Source organism: Habropoda laboriosa, unplaced genomic scaffold (assembly GCF_001263275.1).
Source record: "Habropoda laboriosa isolate 0110345459 unplaced genomic scaffold, ASM126327v1 scaffold11, whole genome shotgun sequence".
NCBI lineage: Eukaryota > Metazoa > Arthropoda > Insecta > Hymenoptera > Apidae > Habropoda > Habropoda laboriosa.
In genome coordinates, this window is record NW_017100150.1 from 345,170 (window position 1) to 367,839 (window position 22,670).

The 22,670-nt window shown below is 32.4% G+C and overlaps 1 protein-coding gene across 1 annotated transcript in view; it reads left to right on the forward strand.

The window, feature by feature from the left end:
• Nucleotides 1-22,670, forward strand: part of LOC108574712 (dnaJ homolog subfamily C member 5) — a 34,616-nt gene that overhangs the window by 676 nt on the left and 11,270 nt on the right. Inside the window, exons 2-7 of the mRNA XM_017937342.1 lie at nt 428-566; nt 3,052-3,155; nt 3,501-3,536; nt 3,626-3,770; nt 12,654-12,710; nt 20,127-20,289. Of these exons, the coding sequence (XP_017792831.1) occupies nt 428-566; nt 3,052-3,155; nt 3,501-3,536; nt 3,626-3,770; nt 12,654-12,710; nt 20,127-20,289 (644 nt within the window). The remainder of the gene's footprint in view (nt 1-427; nt 567-3,051; nt 3,156-3,500; nt 3,537-3,625; nt 3,771-12,653; nt 12,711-20,126; nt 20,290-22,670) is intronic.

Below are 22,670 nucleotides of genomic sequence, written 5' to 3' on the forward strand. Positions count from 1 at the left end.
GAAATTTTAATTGTATAAATATTATTTCTGTGTATTCATTAATATTGTTATTTTATATGCTATTTGAAATAAATTTGTTTTCAATTCTCAAATTACTAATACTTTTTGAGTGAAAAGATAAAGTAGGACATTTTTAAGTATCTTTCATAGAATAATTAAATTTATAGTGTACAATTGTAATTTTTTTTTCACTTAAGGATATTGTACTGAATATTTGATAAATTATTTATCGCTTAGTATTGAATTTATTGCTTATTTATAGATTTATGTAAATATGATTAATTAAAAATTTTTATTGTAACAAGAGATTACTTCTTCGTTATTGTTTATTAAAATTAAATGTACAAAAGAATACTTAAAATTAGTAACTTGTGTTTGTTGTAAGAACCAATAACTAAATGATTCATTAACATCTTCTTCGTTTCAGGACAGCAGGGGATTCCCTATATCAAATTTTAGAGATTCCAAAAACTGCTACTCCTGAAGAAATCAAAAAGACTTATAGAAAGTTAGCATTAAAATATCACCCTGATAAAAATCCAAACAATCCAGAAGCAGCCGAAAAGGTAAAATTAACAAAGAAACATTTATTTATAAAGATTCATATTCTATTCATTTTAATACATATCTTCCAAAATATTTATTTTGATTTAATTTATAAACAACTTGTAATTTATTTATATTCCATTAACATAGATTATACATTAATTTTGTTCTCACTCCTTTCCCTGCTTTATAAAAACTGTATAGCTTAAGTTTAGTTTCATTGATAAATTGCTAATATAATATTCATTTATCTTATGTAATGTATTAATTGATTTTATTGCAAAGCAAATATGTATCTTGTTTTGACTTTGACTTTCTTTTAGTGTAGGAAACAAAATTTTCCTTGTATATTCAGGGTATCCCAGTAATTATTATACAGCTGAAACAGTGGTTGATTTCTATTGAAAAGCGAAGTTGAAATTGTAGAATAAAGCTTTTTCATATGCAATTATATTTGAAGAAAAATCAGTTTTATTATAAAAAGTCATTACATATGTGTACAACTGCTACTATCTTATTTTACTATTAATTATTGTTAATTTTATTAGTATTTATAGACACATATAGTGTTGCAACTTAAATAACAGGTATTTACAATATTCAGTTTATTATGTCATGAAGATTGTTACAATGTCTCTCATGTGTCTTGCACAACTTTAACTTTACTCCATGCATTAATGAAATATGAATTGATCTCACTGTGTTTCTATTTTTAAAATAATTTTAAACATCACTAGAAATAATTTTACTACCTGTAGCAATAACTACTAACATAAATAAAAATAGTATAATAGAAGCTGTACATGTACTAAATAAGTTTTCAAAATGTATTTTTTTGTAAGCAAAATTCCATATGTAAAAACCATGTTTTGCAATTTTAACTTACTTTTTTTTATAAATAATTATCTTTTCTCTGAATGTACCAGAATTACTGAGACATGCCCTGTAAGTATGTATGTGTAGGATTAATACAGAGCTATGTTGTGTAAGGTTCGTAAGGTTCCTTATTGGTTACACTTCAGTAGTTCGCGATCTGTACCCCCATTCTTGCACTCCTTTATAATTCAGTCATTCCTTACTAAAAAACTATAAAATAATAAAAATAGTTAACACATAGAGAACAAGAAAGTAGCTTATAATCACTGAAACCTAATTTACATACTAGATTTTAATATTCCAATGCAAAACAGTTATTAGTAAAGAAAAAATAATAGCTATTAAACCTATATCAATGCATTCTAAATAAAAAAATTGGAATGTTATTAATTTTTGCAGAAACATTTCTGTATTTTTTCATGTGCCACAGTCAACTTCTATATAACTGTACTGTTCTTTCACATATGACAAAGAAGAAAAAGAAAAAATATTAAATAACTAAAAATTTATGAACCAAAAACAGAATAAGTCTAAGTATTTTACAAATACTATTAAATAGAAATATTTTTATATGCAAACACTGGTTAACTGTGACATAAAAACTTTAATTAAAAGTTTTCAAAAATACTTTTGCTGGACATCCGTATCATAAACCAGTCGCCTTAACAATGAGGTTTTTTTTTTTCCTTTTTTCTATGTATGAATATTGCTGTACGGTTCGTAAGTTGAACGGTGTAGTAGATGACCGTACAGATACTTTCACGATAGTACTCTCAGAAAAACAAAACTAGTTGGTATTTTGGAAATAACTCTCCGATAGCAATATTATTATCCATTCGAGAGCAACTTGCAAAAGGTCCGCTCTCGGAGAGTTAGATGCTGCTCTCCGACAGTTACTCTCAGACACAGTGTCTATTTGTGAGAAATGCATAAATGTACTCTCGAGAGCTCCTCGCGTGAGTTTTTTTAGTTTCAAATGGACCCGTACATTTACTCTCAAATGGATACGTACCTTTAAATGCGTATTCTGACAATTTTATCGATCTGATTTGCATTTGCTTTTTTTTTTAATAGCATTACTTTCAGTCTTATGTTACGTTTTAATTAAGAAATTAATTATAAAAATGATGTGTTTTAATGTGTCTTCAAAATAGATATAATTTATAGGGCAGAATTAAATAGAGGTGAATGTTGCATATCCATGTTACTTTTATGCACTTTTGAACATTGATGCAAATGAAAAATGTAATTGCACTTTTTTTCAAATCAAATTCTATTCATGCAGAATAAAAGAAAATACCTTAGATAAAATGTGTTAGGTTAGATAACATATTTCCGAATATAGAAAAATTGATATGCCATCCCATTAAAAAAAAATGGGGCTGGCACCCTTTCTATCTTTAAGAAACTCACTCCTACAATATCCTACACTCTAAAATATTAGCCCCTCTACACCATTTAACACCTAAAAATTCCAAGTTGAGATTTGTGATGACTTTAGAGAAAACAGCTTGTCATATTATCTGCTCCACCCTGTATATTTAAATAAATCTTATAAATCTTTTTATTTACAATATATTTCAAAATTTTTCTATAAATTTAATCTATTTGAATAATATTATGTTTCAGTTTAAAGAAATAAATAGAGCACATGCAATATTAACAGATTTAACTAAGAGGAATATATATGATAATTATGGATCTCTGGGATTATATGTTGCTGAGCAAATTTTATTCAATTATAAAATTTAAAACATTTTTTTAAGTTACTTAATAAATTTTGATGAATAATATCAAACACCTAATTAAATAATTTAAATACAGTAAGATATGGACAGTACAATAAGTATCTAATAAAACAATGGAAAATAAAATAGATTTGGAAGGTGCATGTTTATTACATGGAAGTACATGTGGTAAACAATAATAGAAATAATTATTACTCTCAAATATAATTAATTTTTTGTTTTAAGACAAATACTGAAATGAAACTTATGTTTTTTTGTTTTTACCCATCTTAATAAAATATTTGAGCTATTGAAGTTCAACTTTGTTAGGCTCAGACCTTGCAGGTGGACCAAGCCTGGTGTAAATACACATTTTATTTTAAGCTCAGACTAGGTTTTTCTTGATAGTCAAAATTCAGATAATTATTATTCTACTACTATACTATACTTTTTGTGTCAAATAAAAATAAAAAAAATTCTTGGTTGCAGGCACTCTTCATATTTTGTAGTGTGATAACTGCATGTTATTGCTGTTTCTGTTGCTGTTGCTGCTGCAATTTCTGTTGCGGCAAATGTAAACCAACACCACCGCAAGACAGTGGAGCATACCACAACTTACAGGTAAAATTCTCAATTATTTTTTAATATTTAAAGATAGTGCAAATAGTTGGATATATTGTTTAATTAAAATAGTTGTGAAATTATAAATGTTTTCCATGATCTTCCATTAATAGTTAAATATGAATTATACTTCATATTAATGTATATTTTCTACATAAGTGTGATTATTAGAAAAGTAATTTTTATAAAATACAATGCATTTATTTTCTAATAAATTAAGAAATATATATATTTCATTATATCTTTTAATAAGATTTAAAAAATTTTTAATTATTACAAGTTAATATTCATGAACTGTTTAAAATTAATTATTCCGTAACATTTAGTGATTCGATGATTAGGACTATAATTTCTCTTAAAATGTTATTTGTTGCAACTGTGAACATAGAGTTTAGATTAATAAAAAATATAAAAGTTCAACCAATATGTAGAAATATAGGGTGGGGCGAAAATAGTAGCATAACTGGAAAGGGGGTGATTCTTCGTAAAAAAATAAGCCGAAGCAAAAGAATAAAATTTTTTCATACTAGACTTTGTTTTCGAAACAATCGATTTTGAAAATTTATGGGGTACGCAACAGAAGCGACATTTTCAACAGTACATACTTGTAACACAATAAAAAGTCCGAAAACAAATAATCTGCAAAAACCTGTTGTCATTGTCAATGTTTGTACTAGTTCATACAGAAACAATCAATAATGGAATGACGCGATAGCGAAGTTTACTCACAATCAGCCGTTTGCGTACCCGACCAATTTTCAAAATTAACTTTTTGGAAAACGAAGCCTTGGACGAAAAAATTTTATTCCGTTGTTTCGACTTATTTTTTCACGTAGAATCATCCCCTTTCCGGTTATACTACTATTTTTGTCCTACCCTGTTTATTTAAGCAAGACTAGCCAAGGAGTCTAGTTATTCTATGTGCTATTTTAAATGTTAACGAATATCATTTTTAATTTTCCTAGATTTTAAATTTCATATTTTCAAATTAGTTATTACATAAATTTTAACAATATAGGTTATGTTTCTTAACGAATACGATTAATATTTTATAAGATTACAGTGTTGATCCATAATAAGTAACTCGCTCGGGACCAGCCAGTTGCTTATTACGGATCAGTATGCTATTTGGTTTGATTTTGTTCTTGAACGGGACGAGAGAACGTGGAGAGCGAACGAGAGGCTCGAGATATGTATAACACGCAAGGATCGCTAATACTAGAATGAGAAAGTATTATACATATTCTATTCTTCTATTAAACAACGTCATTGTTCATTCCATCGTAAAGATTTACGGCTTCTCGCTTTTACGGATTTCTCACTCGTTCTCGGGTCTCTCACTCGGCGGGCGACTTCCAATAAAGAAGATGGGATAGCGAGTTGCTTATTACGAACCAAGGAACGGTTGCTTATTACGGATCAAGACTGTACTTTTAAAAAATCATTGATATTTAAAATTTTATTTTGATTGTAATCAAATACTTTAAAGGAATTAATACTGTCAAGAATATTGACTGTTGTATATGTGTATATGTATACGGACATGAACATTGTGCATATAGGCGGAAGAATTTATCAGACAATACTCTATAGATTTACATGAATTTGAACGTATTATACAGAATGTTCTAGTAATTGGGATACAATTAAAAACAATGTGGTTTCCTTATGAAAAAATTAGACGAAATTGCAGAGTAAGGTTTCCATATATGAGACATTGTTTTCAAGAAAAACTGTTTTTCTTCCTAGTTGATTACTGATACTCCTTTTAAATGGTATGCTTTTCATAAAATTAATATCACATATAATACACATTTGCTTCTATAATAAGATTTAATTGAGTTAGTATTCTGTAAAACAATTTCTTAATCATTCCTAGAGTTATATATTTTTACTATGTAGGTAGGATATTTATATAAGGTGCTTATAGGATGCTTTTTCTATCATTAATCAGAATATTTATTGTCAAATATATAGTTTAAGAGTGAACTCTGTGAGAATCATTGCAATATTAAAACGATACTTTCTTTAAAAAATGTTACATACTTTCTGATTTACATTCAGTGTCATTGTGTTGTCCGAATCAATAATTACTGTAAGGATTTGATCTTTTTAGTAGAATTAAACAAATTAATTTTTATTATGTTAATATATTTTCTTGTTGCTAATGTACATCTAATTATTACCAGATTTCTGAAGTTCAGATTGAAACACTTCGATGTCTGCTTTTGTTAGTACCAATTTCAAATTATAATTTGTTGCTCCATATGTAAGACTTTTGCAAAATTTCATTGGGTTATGTACATGTTTACATGCAAACTGTTTTCTGGCATTAACATTTGAAATAAGTAGCTAATATAAATTTAAAAGTTTGTGCTCTTTGAAATCGATTTGTTGTTTGTTTTTAAAAGCGGAATTCTCTTTTAACCCTATAATCCCTACAAGCGTCTTATAGGCGTCTATCGTATGCTATCAGTACTTAAAGGCGATCGGTAGTAATTGCTCTCTGGATGCTGTCGGCGTTTCTTTCTTAATTAAATACTTTGTTTTTATACACTTGTGTAATCATCACTGAAGTTTTCTACCAACTATTGTCGAACACTCTGTATATTGTATCTGTAAATAATAGAGGTGTGCGAGAACCCGATGCTCGAGAAGAGATCGGGTTCCCGAAACTATCTCGCGGCTCGAAAATGTTGGGATTCTCACGAATTTCGTGAACTCGAATGACGTTTAGGGATTAGCTTTGCTGAATGGTTTCGGATTTTTTATTTTTGAGGCATTTTCGAATCCCACAGTATAAAATAATAAAATTGTAAAAGATATGACATGAAACAAAAGAAATGCATCAAATAAGTGGTAGATATAGTATTTTATTTCAAATTGGTAAGTCAAAAAGCTAATACGTGCCTTAAGTTAGTCGCGAAACGTAATTCGAGTTCTCGGGAATCCTGATATTTCGAATTTCGAGATGCTTTCAGGGACCCGACTCAATCCCGAGAAAAATTCTCGTCCCGACCCAACCCGACATTTTCGAAACGGTCACATTTACAAGTATGATCATATAGCATCGCTTGACGAAGAGAGCGAATAGGACATACGACATACCGAGACCGAGTGGGATAGAGAAATAGAGAGCGATCCGACGAAATGCAAAGCAATAGTGTATCCGCGGTAGGTCTTGGAATGTATCAACCTCGAATACGGGAATTCTACTGTCACCCGAATATACTTGACTACACGTTTTATCCAAATTTGTACGCGCTTTTCTCCAGACTAGCTGAATATCTGCAGCTACAATTACGCTCACGCTTATTGTAGATATAGACCTATTATCCTGCTAAATTTGATTAAAATCGATATGGGCCAGCCCTGAGACTCCCTTTGTTAGTCATTGTTAACACGTTTCAATGCTCTCACGTGTTCCAGATATTCATTCGCCAGTGATTATAATCACGTTCTCTCTTCTTACAATTTTTACGATCCTCTTTCTTTCTTTCATACTGTTTCGTCTCGTGCTCACTTACTCCACATTTCCTGCATTTTATGCTTACTCTTACACTCTTTTATCATATGCCCATGCCCATAATACTTCACATACCACATTGCACACTCAACTGACACATTACATGCCCACCATTGAATGTAAACTCTACCTTTTCGCACCATTCTATCTTTTATCCAAGCACTTATTCCCAGAATAATATTCCCTTATTTCGTATCTTTCCAATTCGTTTATCACTCTCACACGCTCTCCAATCTTACAATTAGTTATACTCATAGATTCCCGCAGATTCTTCTCGTAATATCTCATTCAATAGCACATCATTTGTCGTTTCATTTAGTACTACTATTTAGTTTCATATACTATTTACTATTCGGACCAATCTTTTCAAGCAAATCCACTCGTAACTCAACTTCTTAGAATTTCTTGCATTCTCTAATTGCATTTATTTCTTTCTCACTCATCATCTTAATCGCTATTCTAGAATTGTTCATACCGCACTACACGCACATTCGAACATCCACTCACATCACCACCACTGCATACGATTTTTGCAATTCATGCCTACTTTCATGCGCTACACTTACGACACTTACTCTTCGCTGCACTCGCATACGTTGTAAGCATACATACTATCGTTCTCATGTCTCATCGCTTTTCCGTCCTTCTGCAGTCTTTCTTCTAGCTTCTCACTTTTCGCATTAAACTGCACCGTACAATCTCTGTTCTCCTCACGCACACTAACACTCATTGAACATAATGTGCCTGTTGGTTGTACGTTCAGCCTCTCCATCTCTGGTGGCCGCCATCGTTCCTTATGGAATCTTACTTTCTTTCATAATTTTAGTTTTTGGTTTCAAACTTTTCATTCTGGTCCCATGAATGTGGCGGGGTTTTATCGGGAGGGCAGCAGGTATCTCGATGCGAGTCTTTTAACACCGGTGCACTCACTAGCCATGCTCTGGCGCCATTGACAAATGCATGCCCCATTCGTTAGGGATATTTTATAGATATTATCTTCGCGGCCCATCCAATTAAGACAAAGTCAGGAGACTTACAGTATAATGGAACTTGGGTACTTCGGATTTACTAAGCTTGTACTGCAGTCAATTGAGTCGACTACAGCCTCTGGGGGGAGTGAGCAAGGGCATAACACGTCGAAGTTTTACGTCCAGCATCTGGCTGAAAGCCCTGATCCAGATGGATGGATATCCCAGTGAGATACGTCCAATGAACACGATCACCGAACCCAGATGGCCTACCTATGCGACCGGGAGTTACGAGGACCCCCGCCAAGTTACAAGTTTGAACGGAAGCAACTTTCCACACTCTGCCAGTTCTCCAGACTGGTACCAGAGCTAATGAGATGCAGCTCACCCGCCAGCGACCTGGAAAAAGGGTTACCTAACCAGCATTGGGCTTTAAACCATCACTCTTGGGAATTCAACACCAATCCAACCAGTCCCCAGGGGTAGAGCGAGAAAAACATCCGCCCAAACACCCCCAGAAAAACAGGGAAAGCGAGAAATTCCGCAACACCACATCTAGCATAGCTTGAAAAACTGGTCATCCCGCGGTACCGTTCAAATACATCATCGATGAGATGTCCGTAGTGGAACTCAACACCACTCCCAGATGTGGGACCTCAGAGCTCTTAACTCTGATCCATCAACGCTTCAGGATGTCGGGGCAGTAATCACCACACTCTGCGCGGTGAGAGCAAGAAAAGACGCGGAATTTTGCGCGAGGATATCCTTGTCACATTGTAAGGTAGCTGTAGTGTAAACAGAGCACGTTTGGAGCTCTCTATGTAAGGTTTCGTACACAACAAAGTGAACAATAGTATCAACGTTTGGATGGAACATTCTACATTCATCAGGGAAGCATGAAGATCATGCAGTGTGCTACAATGGGAAAGTGCAAGGGCAAATAAGATAAATGTACAGCCGTGGTCAAAACTATTAGGCACTTTTATTATTACAACTGACTGCAAAAGTTATTTCTTTGAAGGTTTTCTATTGTTCATCATCTTTTGTCGGCCAGTTCAAAGGAATTTTAAAACTGTTGATAAGGTTTATAGAGGGTCATACAAGAACTGAATGATCCATAGTGCACATTTTGTGTTTCTTCCTAAAAGCCACACTTTGCTGTTAGTACTCGCTGCTAACACACGTCAACTTGTCTTTAGTTTTACTGTTAATATTTTGAAAGTTAGAAAGTTTCCTATGCAATGTGCCAATAAAGAATGAACTGAGTGATCATCAGCGTAAGTTTTTTTTTTAATCGGGGTAAATGTCAAAGAAATTGCTGTGATTGTAAAATGTTGCAAAGGGTGACCCAACAAAATATTGGTAAAATGAACAAAAAATGATTATTTTCACATTTCAATAGTTTCATTTCCTTTTAATACAAAAATATTTTTAAATAATTGATATTTTATAGAGTGCCTAATATTTTTAGCCAAGACTGTATTACATATGTACATCTGTAAATCATTCGATAGAAAACGTGTAGAATTTATATAAATATAAAACATATTTTTGTGAACTGCTGTTTAATTTATATTAACTATATTACTGTGAATCAGATTATGATTACTAAGGCAAAGAGTGTAAGCACAAAACTGGAATGAAATACCAAGAACGACCCGGAGCACATATGTATAGTGAAAATTCGTATAACAAGCTTAACAAATGAAAATCTGACAAATGCAGATATTCATGGACATTTAAATGACGAAAAGTATACGGGCACGCAACATACAAAAACAGTCTTCTTAAAACTCAATTTTCTATTTTTGAGAAAATTGTATACAATTAACTCGTGGGTGTGATATGTGCATAAACGAATACGTAATATTATTATTACCGCATGTCACGATATTGTTCTTGTGCCATGTGGTCTAAGCAAGTGAAGAATTAATAAGAATCGTTAAGAATTTACGGCAAACTAGCGGAGCTATTATGGAGACGTTATGACCGTAATTTAGATACAAAGAAACTAATTTCTGAGGTGTATGACGAGAAAAATGGAAATCCGTATATAGAACGAATTGCATTGTATACTGTTTTATTACATTTACAGTAAGGTATGGCATGCAATTAACATTTACAGGAAAATTATTGTAAGATGCAGATAAGCTTCTGCGAAATTGACTTCACGCTAAATCTTTGCTTTCTATTTTAAGCAGATTTTAACATGTAACGTGTTCAATTTTGTTACAAATAACGTAAAGCAGATTACACATACTCTTCTCAAGTTATTCTACAAGTAATGTCGTTTTTCAAGTTGGTTCATTCACATAAAAGCAGCAATATGTCTGTATATTTTTAAGTGATATCAAGTGATCTTAATGATAACAATCTTTATTTCCTACATCACAAAACTGAACTAAGTTAATCTTAGGCAGCACTCTGTTAGCACAACTCTTGCTACTTAAAGAATATTACAGTGAAAAAAGTATGTAATATTATTAAGTATCAGGTGGGGAGAATTGAATGAATCTTTTTGAAAAAGGTTGCTTTTATAGTTCACTGATGATAATTGTTCCCTAGCAAGGTTGCATGTAGTTTGTCAAATTATTAGCAGTAAACATTAGTTGTAATAGTTTTGTTACAATCTAAAAATTGAAAATGAAGTAATTTTTTTTTTTTTGTCAAATACAAAACTTTTGCATGGACTCCCTACCTTTTGCATTTATCACCCTTCTCCTTAATTAATTAAAGGATTAATTAATTCTCCTTATTAATTAATTAATAAAATTAAAGACTATTGTATGATATTCATTATTCAAATCCCTCAACATTGGTAAAAGATAAATTATTTCATTTTGATAATTAGAAGTATTTTTAATTGGAGACAGTTTGCACTTTTAAAGTGATATGAAACTCCTTTCTTTTGTTTCTATACATTTTCAGTTTCTTATACCAGTGTGTAGTTCTATTAAGAATATTTAGTCTTGTAGTCTTCCTTTACATAGCTGAGATTGATTGCATCGGCTTTTTAAATACCTGTTATCTACCTTTCTTGAATGACAGGAGAACTTGAAAATTGTTGTTCACCTGTTTTTACATTTCATACATTCTGTGTGTAGTTTTTATATATTTGGAGTACCAGTTGCAATTTTGTTATCTGTTTCTAATTTGTACAGCAAGTAGTATCACAAGTAAGTGCTTCTAATATTTGATGCTGATAAAGGAAATAATAATCCTTTAAAATGCATCGAAGAGTAATATGCTATTTTATTAACCGAAATGAGAACGACATTACTTATGAATTGATTACTGTTACACTTCACGTATAAATTTTCAATAAGAATTTTTCTAGCACAAATTGAAGTTATAACTTCAGTTTCTTTACTGAATGGTATACACTTTATTAGTTAAAGTGGAAAAAAGTATTTTAAATTGTATATAATATAGAGTGGTTTGTAAAATGTTTATTTATTTATAAAAAAGAAAGTCACGAACTTAAGAAATGGAAGGAAATCAGGTTTATAAACGATAAAACGAAATGTGAAGTTTTGAATTTTTAGTCGCCATAGGTATTAATTTAAAAACATATTGTTGTTATCGTTTTTATGATACATTTACAGTTACTATAAAATATATTATGCAGTAATATAAAGATTTGTGTATCAAACAAATTTTTTAATCTTGAATTTTTGGAACTATTTCATTCGGAAATATGATAGGATAAAAATACTCAAATATTTGTGTATTCTTGTCTGTTCGCATAATTTAAATTAATACATATATTAACTATACTCAAAAAACGCTCGTCAAGGTCGCGACTCATTCTTGTGAGTACTTTAATGCCAGTAATAAATTCTCCTTTCTAGCACATTTTTCAATAATTATTTATATTACTTCATTCAAAAAGGAAGGACTAAAGTTATATCGTAAATTTATGGTTCTAGTTGATTCCATGGCCTGCATTTTATAAAAAAAAAAAAAGAAAGAAGTATAATAAGTGTAATGTTAGACATAAGTTTATGAAGGATTTATTACACTGAAAGTAAAGTATTTGTTAATTTTTGTTATATAATTCAAAAATCATGCTATACACTGTTGCACAAAAGTTCCACCAGTTTAAACTTAAAGACCCGTTCTGTTTGTGCCGTTTCTAGACTTGCAGGAACAAAAAGTACCGTTTTTTTTTTTTTTTATATATTCATTTATTTATTGATAAATCAGTGCACTTTTTAAGTGTTATTCGTTGTTTTCTCAACCAACCATTTCACATTTATCATACATCATCGATCTGTAATTTATAAAATCTTTCTGATTTAGCCTAGCATGCACTTTTTACGTCTGCCCTTTTTTTTTTTTAGAATACGATAGTTTAGCGGTTTTGTTTACGTTGTTGTTGTATTGTAGCGGGACCAGAACCCAGAGGCAGATGTCATGACGAATCAGCCCAGAAGCCTAGCCAAGGTAAGTTTTTATCCAGTATCGGTGGTTCTTAATCCTCTAATTTTATAAAAGTGTTTCAAATGTGGTCAAGTTTTACATTTAACTGCGATAAATGTCCTAGAATCTTTTAATACGTATAAAACTTTCTAATAACAAATGTAACGAACCAGTTTTATTCCTTAGTAAGTAATCGTTAATCATTACTCCTCAAATATCCCTCTATTTTTTATTGCTGTTAATCGCTGTAAAAAAATGTACTTCCAATAATTAGTTATGAAAATGCAACACTTGTGGTTCCATTCAGTAAACGAAGAGCATAGTTTTAAACAGAAATTTTCATTCCTGGCGGTTTACAATTGAGAATTCAAAACCGAAAAGAAACAGTAGTCGAGTTTTTTTTTACTTTCCATGTATTATGTTATAATAGGAGGAACTGAGAACCATTGAAACAAAGATATAATACATATCGTTCGTCAATCATTTTCATCTCAACTCCTGAAACGTTTTTTTTTCGTTTTTCATCATTTTTATTTTCTTTCAGGCTTAATATAATAGGAACATACAGAGCGAGAACTGCAGGTTTGTATAAATGAACCAAGGAGAAAGATAATGCTTTAAGTCTAACAAACGGAGTTCGCGACTGATAATGAGCGCTTTTTGGTTTGCACTAATTTTCAAATATACAATTTAATAAGAGTAAAGAAATTCAACGGCGATTTTAAGCACAAAATATATTACTTGCCGTCGACTTCACGTTTTTCTAACAAAGAAAGGCTCAACCTTGTTACATCCCAATTAAATTTTTGTCAATCTATACTGTGTATACATATGCGCGTGTGTGTGTGAGAAATTTATTTGCCAAGGTCAACTGCAAGTATGTATGTGAAAAAATGAATTAAAGTTAGGACTACTTGTTGAGGTTGAGTACCTGATGGAATGCGTTTTTAGCAATTTCTTACTTTGAACGCAAAATTTCACTTTTTCACACTTTCCAAGTGTTATCAAATATTTGAAAGTCATTTAAAGCATTATATTTTAATTTTGACATTTGACTATTACTGTAGTCTGTTATTTCATACTACACCAATATCTCGTAGTTGTGTTACAATAAATTCGATTATGTAATTAAAACACGACGAGGTATTCTGCACTTCAAAATATGCTGTATGCGAATATTACAGTATTTAATATTCATATGAATATTATGTACATCAAATATTAATAAAATATTACAGTATTTTAATAAACTGTATTGCACTACAATGTTAGAAAACTGAAGATTTAACTCTTATTTAACATTTTATTAATTCCATTGATTTTCAAATGTTTAATAGCAGTTAAAGACCACGAAGAAGTGAAATTTTCCGTTTTAGTTAAGAAACTGCCATGGAAACCTTCATAGTGTGAAAATGGTCCAAACTTTAATTATTTAATTTTTCAACACATTTGCAGTTAATTTTGGCAAAACAAATTTACACACTCATTATTGGAGATATGTACTATATTGTGATAAAAAATTGGCAGATTGGAATGTTGTAAGGCTGAACTTTCCCTTATAAATGGTACTTACTTTAATGCAAAAAATAAAAATGTTTTATGCACTGTTCCAGTTTACTTCCGACAATTATGTTGTTACTTTAATAGCATGTATTATTACAAAAAGAGACCGGAGGTGGTTACTTGATTTTTTAAGGAGCTTTTGCACAATTATAGTATATGAGATACTTCACATTAACATTTCAGGAACCCGTCAGAATTGGCAGATGAAAATATGGCGCAGCGCGTTAGGTGTTTGTCTACCACTTTGATGTTTCTTTGTGTCTTGCTTCGAATCTTATCCGATCTTATCACCCATTACTTAATTTCAATTCGTACTCCTATTTAAATTAATTTTTTACCTAATTGAAAATCTAAAGAGAAGAAGTTGGTTTCATTTCTTATCTGAAAAGCTGGTGTTTAGCTAAAAATGTGAGAAGCAAGTAATTGCGTTGGAAAATCGAATAGAGAAATATTTTTAATGTTTAATACAGGGAAGATCTCATTTTGTAGATGTTAATGAAGTGGCGGTATTCCCTCAAATAGGAACTAGGTATTTACAAGAATAGATCATTCTATCAAGGTGCTTAAAATTGATTTATTTCTCATGTTTTTATAATACCTACTACCCAAGTTTGTCTACTAGTTACGATAAAATAATAATCAATATTCCCAAATACTTAATTGAATGTTCAATCTTTAAGATAAAAAATGAAACCAATTTCTTAGAAATTGTTAATTCGTTTAAAAAGGAATAAGTATTTGAAGGAAAATTAGGTAGTGTGTTATGACAATATTGTTCTCTCTTTATTACTTCTTAACTTTATCCTTGCCTATCCTTGTCTAAACACTGTGCTTCTTTTGTTTTCATATTTATATCTATCTCACTCTACCCTCTCTCTGTCTTCCTTAGACCTTCCCCGTTCGAAACACTTTTAAGGTGGCCGTCATGCTGTACATGTCGCAATAAACGTTGGTCATCAATTTTTCACGAAAGAAATTCTATTTTAATCACTTATAACTGCATCCAATGACGGTGTTTTTGAGTTCTCTCTACATAGTGAGAAACACATCAAACGGTACTAGAAGTTAGTCGCAAAAGAAACACCGAAATGGTAGGCAAACAATTCACGCATTACACCATGCTTTCACTTGGCAATTATTCTTGTGCTATAGCAGATAAGAGTGTCCTCAAATTTAACATCTCGTAAATATCTCGTAAACTGTCATTATGTAATAGCTTATTAAAAAAATGAGAAAGGCACACCTCAAAGCCTCTTTTTCTTAGTTATATCAAAATTGAAATGATTGTTAGGGTTGAGTGTCAGGGATTGGAATATAAAATTATCTATTTCAAATCCTTTCAACTTGATTCTTATTTGTTATTTCTTTCTATTTTAATGCTATCAGAGGAAAAATGAACAAGATAGATTTCTGTTGGGTAATTCAAAGGGTCTACCAGGATAAGATGGTCAAAAGTGTACTTGAACCAACTAGCTCGTGCGATATACCATTTGATAGCTTACCGAAAGAAAACATTTGACACCAACTTTCAACCCTCTATCTCGATCGGGATAGTTACAGGGAAAATTCGGATCGTCAGTTTTTTCTCTATTTTCCTTATTTAGTGGCATGCAGAAATTTTGAAAAAAATCTGGCGCGTTGCATATATGAAGGTATTTTTTTAAACTACGAGGGGCACCTGACCAAAAAATTTGAGGAAATTGAGGGTAATAGTTACGTTAAGTTGCTGCTACTAAATAAATATAAAAGTTGTCGCTTCAATATTTCAAAAGATATCCGCTTTTTTTTACGTTTTTTATTTCTTACAACTAGGATTTGCAACGAAAACAAAGATCTCGAACATGTGCCTTCTTCACATACGTAATGTGCCAGATTTTTTTCAAAATTTTTGCGTACCACTGAATAGGGAAAAAAGTCCAAAAACTGATGGATATAATTCATCCTGTAACTACCCTCTAAGTCGTGCTAGAGGGTTGAAAGTTGGTGCCAAATGTTTTCTTTCGATAAGCTTTCGAATGGTGTATCGTACGACCTAATTAGTTAAAGGGCACTTTTGACCATCTTATCCTGCTAGACCCTTTTCAATGTTTTAAAATTTCTGTTGTATTCCTTGGTTTTCATATTTCTAAAATTTATATCTATTTAAAGAGCTGCCAATCTTAAATAACAAAGTTTTTGCATCGGGTGAACAACTTTCATTATATTCTCGTCGCAATATCAGTGGCATCGTTCGAATTACAATTTGCAACAGGGTTTATTTTAAAACTGTGTCGATAAACTGTTATTACAAAAAAGTGATAGTCAATAGCGACTATCAAACGAGCGCAAGAAGGGTTGTCGTTTGACTCGATGCACTTGAGTCAGGATAACTAGCAAGATTCTTTCGCCAAGATATATCGAATCGTAAAGTATAGGGTTCGTCGTATATATGGCCAGAGGTTTGGTTGCACGACGGCATATACCCAAGATAAAGGAATTGCTGGATCAAAAGTCTTGCTCCTACCGTTTGTTTCGGTGTTGAGTTGAGTCAGAGTTTCTCGTTATCGGAGAATCCTCCATGCTCGCTGCCAACACCTTTTTAACTCTCTTTGAATGTTGCGAAGGACTGAAAAATGTGGTCGCCCTTACACAGGGTGTCCCAGTTTTTCTCTGATCAAACTTTGTCAGTATGTTCTATGGGCATAAAAAATATAAAAATGTTGTACATATAAATATAGGTCGTTTGAAGCTTGATTAAAATGTTACAACAATAATAGGAAATACGAAGGGAATGGTAACGAACTTGCGGTTACTATTATACAAGACAAGAATGGTACTGGCAAAAGTTACATTCAACACCTTCAACGACCTCAGATCGTAAATACAATTTGCATAAACAGATAACATGTACATATTGCTGATCTGTTCTTACTTTGTAACATAACCTCACATTCGTTACCATTCCCTTCGTATTTCATATTATTCTTATAACTTTTTAATAAAGCATCAAATGACCTATGTTTATATGATATTCTTTTCTTTGTTGTACCTGTAGAACATATTGATAAACTTTGATTGGAAAAAGATGGGACAACCTGTATATACCTGTTTGCAAGAGTTTTGTGACTTAAGAATCGTATCGCTTGATCACGTTTGACTATACACATATTTACATATGTATATGCAAAAATATGGGTAGGCGAGACCGGGGCTGGTAGGCTAGTTTTTCAAGTTTCGACTTTTAATAAATTATGTGGGTAAATATTTCATATGACATATATTTGACTACCTGATTAAATTATTAAAGTTGACTTAATGTGATAACAATGGAGGTATTTGAACGTTTTTCTAACATCTCCCATGCTGGTCAACCAGCCCCATGGTCGGGGTTGGTAGACTTACAGTATGGGGTAGGTTGACTATAGATACAATCAGTTAAGAAAATGTTATTAGCAACTTATCTCAGTGATAATAAAGCAACACAATGTCAGTAAAGTTGTTTTATTACAAAATATTAATTATCTTTCTCTCATATTTTAATAATAAACTAAAAATTTTGTTTCAACGAATCAAACATAAATTATAATGTATTTATAAGTTAATCAATTTTAAACAAAACAAAAATCGCTTTTCTAACAACAAAATTACAATTTAAACCTTTACAGTAGTAACAAAATCTTAGAGAATTATAGAAAGAAAAATATAAATGTATACCTATTGTTCTTGTGTTACCTAACCTTATGGATAAGTTATTAACGAAAAGTTAGTACAAACTGATATCGTCAGGATTGGCTGACCAGCTAGTCGTGTAACCCCGGACATTATTAGTCAACCAGCCCCGAATGATCATTTTGACTTCAATACTCTACATAACCCTAAATTTACGTATTAAAAAAAACACTGTTTCAATAGGTCGTATTTTAAATAAACTTTAAAATATTATAGAGCGTGAGAACATAAAATCTTTAGGAAAAAATACTTACTTAGGTAGCCAATTTTTCGACAAACGCTGTTAACACTCAAACAACGTGCGATCACGACATCAGAAACAAATAAATGGCGTAGTAGAAGTGACTTGTTTCTACAATAAATTTTTCCGCGGAACAGCACACGCCGGTGCAATGTTATTAGTCAACCTACTCCTATAGGTAACCAGCCCCGATCTTTCCTATACTACAAATTTGAAAATTGAAATATACTAATATTAAGTTTTATTAAGTTCTTCAATATTAAGGTCTACGGACAGATTGTTAAAGTATGAGAAAGTGTCCTTTATATTTACATACTTTACAGAAAGTAATACCAAACATTACGTAAATGTATTTATCTTTCGGGGATTTTATAACTACGTACAACTTCAAATAATTAATAAATGACAGGGGAAGAGAAATACAATATACATAGGAGGATATCTCTTACCATTTGTCTGCAAGAAGAAGTTTCTATTTTTGTACTTTTTAAGGTTATATTCTATTTTTTTAATAGAAAAATTGCATTATATTTTGCTTCAATATCATGAAACAGTATAAAAGGACTAATTCAATGAACAATTTCGAGATTACTTTAATGTTTATTTTAAAACTAACCTTGGATACTTGTTTATTTTGTTACGTACGCAGCTTAATCGAAACAGCAGGCGACGGGTGTTTAGCAGGGGTGTGCGTGAATCCGAAAATGTCGAGTCGAAAATTTTTCATGGGATCGAGTCGGGTTCTTGAAAGTATCTCGAGATTCGAGAATACCAGGATTCCCGAGAATTTCGAGAACCAGAATCACGTTTCGGGACTATATTTAGCTAATATAAGCTAGTCCTGCAACATCGTTCGGATTCTCGAAATTTTCATTCTCAAATATCGGGTTTGCGACATTTTCAGGTTTTCGCAGACTTTTAGTATTTAATTTATCCCACACCCCCTGGATAACGAAAACGATAGTAAAAAGTTGTAAAAAGTGACCTTTACAATTTTCTTCGTGATTCCCAGAAATTGCAGTTTTTTCAAAATTTTGTGTATACATCATCTATACTCTGTTCAAAATGAGAGTAACCTCGCTTAGCGCATGGGACGTGCCTAAGGCAGGGCTAGAACCACTAGACGTCCAAACCCCCACTTAACCGCCTACGTTTTTCTCCGTCTTACCCTCTGCCACGCTCTCTGTCTATATGCAGAACGGACGAAAATCGGTCCGACAGCGAGGTTACCGACTTTCCCTCACTCTATATGTAGCAATTTTCGAAAATTGCGAAAAACATATACATATCTGTGAGATTCAGAAAATATACTCTATGTATGTTGACAAATTTTTGTCCAAAACTAATTATGTCGTATACAAGATATTTATTCGAATATATTTCCAGCTATGGTGGCGCCATCTATGACTTTACAGAAATTTCATTCGCATCAGGTTATTCATTGTGAAAAATCAGACAAGATTCGTACCTTAACATTTTTCTCTACCACAATTCATTTCGAAAATATTCTGATTAACAGTTTTTCAACCACAACTTTGAAGGGTGATTTCATTTCTAAGAAACAAGTATTAGCAGCTAAAAAAATACGTATCCAATATTTTTGGATTCTTTAGCTGCATATAAAAGTTTACTAACATCGGTGTACATCAGTTGAATGATGCCCTTTATAATTTGCCCTTGTTAATTTGTCACTCCTTTGTCGCTAATTTCTCTTTATAATAACAAAGTGACAAATAGATAGTGATATTATAGATTTTGAATACAGTATAAGCAGAAAAGGGAACAGAAGGCTGTTTGCTTCACATTGTTCATAATTCATTAAAGAAACAAGCGCGAGGCTATTCGAGTGAACAATACTGTATATAGCCTGAAAAATAGCTGATCATTGTTGAAGGGGAAATATTTATTTGTGAATTTTTGTTCAACAGGAGGAAGAAAGTGATGAAGATGCGATAACAGGACAACCACAACCTGGTCAGCAGAACAATTCCGCGAGCCAACAGCCCATTTTTGCCATGCCACCACCATCCACTACCATCGATGAAAATACGAACTTGAACAGTGGCGCTGAAAGAGTTATTTACACAACTGGTATTTCGAATACATAAATATTAATGCACGTTATATAGCGGATCACCATTTTTCTTTATTTAATTTTAGCTTTATTTACGTACCTTCTGCCTTTTTTCGTATTTGTACGCTTTTAGTAAAGCGTATTGTCAAGAAATGTGCAACACAAGCGACATAATAATTTAAGCAACCTGCTAATTTAAGCTTAATAATAATTTAATTGTCTTGCAGTTTACTTAAACTTTTATACTATTATCAACATTTCGTCGCTAATGTGAATTTGTATTTTTGATTTTTTTTTAGTATTAGATTTTGAAAAATGTAGGTAATTTACATAATTCAAAAGTAAGTACTTAATCAAGTACTTTTAACCAAAAAATATATTTATCTACGATTTTAAGCAAACGTATTATTGTATTTCGTGCTAAAATATTATTAATAAAATTTTTAAATTAATTGTAACATTTTACGAATTGGTGATCATAATTACTGAAATACCATAAAAACTAATTTTCACATTATTAAAATCGCGAAATTCATGCAGTTTGTATCGGAACTCTAAATTGTACAATATATTTTTGATTTTACGTATAAAGAAATTTGTACATACAGGATTATTTTGTCTTCAAATTGAATTATCCATTTGTGCAGGATAGAATAACTGTATAAACTTCATTGAAAACATTGATTTCTGGTCTTATAATTAGTTTTTACAGTTTTCTTGTGAAAGTTAACGGTTGAGATATATAAACCAGACGTGTGAATTTTTCGTGCATAAACGGTCACATGCCGTCTGTGAGACTGGTAATTTTAGGAACAGATAAAGAAAACGAAATTCTGACAAAATTCCTTAGAAGTCGACACAAATTGAACTTAAACATATTTTGGACTGCGTTAAAACTGTCATATATACCGACGTTGGCTTCTAGTCTCTTTTTCAAGGCTCTTGATGGCACCGATGCCACGGAGTCATTGTAAAACGACTCAGTTCGGGTCCCCTAACCCGACAGCCCTGCGGGCCCGGTGACCCACGCTTGGAACTTGGGGCCTGCCCCGCCCCCAGTAAAGGAGGCGGGGCCACCCCGTGTGGATCGCCACTACCGGGACCCGTCGCGAGGATGTGACTCCTCCCCCAGGCCCGGGCACTCAGGTACCTCGGAGTCGTGAATCCCGTACCGCAGCCAATCGTAGGATCGGCTGCGGCCCCTGAGGATTTACAGTAGTATCTGTGGAGAAGCTAATTCGATTTGCCCTATGCTAAATGCCAGAATATTTGAGCTCCTAGCAAACCGTCTACCGGGGCGGGGTTATGGAATTCCGGATCTGCTAGTTGTACCTGGGTTGGGATGTTTAATTATTTTCTGTCAACGCGTTCGGAAGGGACGAGGTCCGCGATTTCGTTCACGATGAGAAAATTGAGATCTCGCGCGAAGGTGGTGATGCACAATCTCAAATGCGCCGTGGTGGAGTGCCAAATCTGCGAGGTTATTTGATTCATTCCCGTGATCGGGATTTGCATGTCTTCCCTGGATAATCCTAATCGCTTCGCGAAATTCTCCGTAAAAGAAATGAGCTTGAGCGAATGAATCTAATAATACGCGGTAGCGGTGAGGGTGACCGTCGTTGTCCAACACGTTTACAACCGCGGTGGCTAGGAGTACCTGGGATCCCGTGTTTACCTTTTTCGTTTAAGAGTCAACAACTAAATTCTTTCGCTGAGTCTGGTTCATAATATTTTATCAATAGCGCTCCATTGCACGAACTCGCTTTATGAGCAGGTGAAAAAATAGATTGTCCAATGGGGGTTCCCTATTTAATATACACCTCTCTGCTATTGTAACTAATTGCAATTAACGCGGGGTCTTTCAGTTTGAACGTAGCATACGTGATAGGATCATCTAAGGTTCTAGCCAGGATTTCAATTTGCCTGTTATATTCACATCGTAGTTGACTTGAGGGGGGAATTTATTTTTTTTTTTTGGTCAAAAATATCGATACTTTAGCATTTTTTATAAACAAAAATGTAACATTGATTAATTTGAAACTTTGTATATATGTTTGTTATACTTTCATTATGTTACATAAATTTTTTCAGTTCAATTCACTTAAAAATACAGTTCGAATTGCCCGTGAACTAGGACGCTCCGCACAATTGCTTCATTAACGGTTGACATATCTGCCCTCCGGTTCATCTGAAATCAAAAATTTTAATGAGATTTTATTTTATACACATATAATTATCATTTGATCTACAATGAACAAAAAGAAATTATTTTTCGAGAAATGGTAACTGTTTAAATTCAAATGTTCGATTTTTCTCAAAAAATTTTGGACACTCGTGTCCAAATAAAGTTATTTAACAATAAAAAATATAACAAAACAAAGAAACAGATAAGAAATAA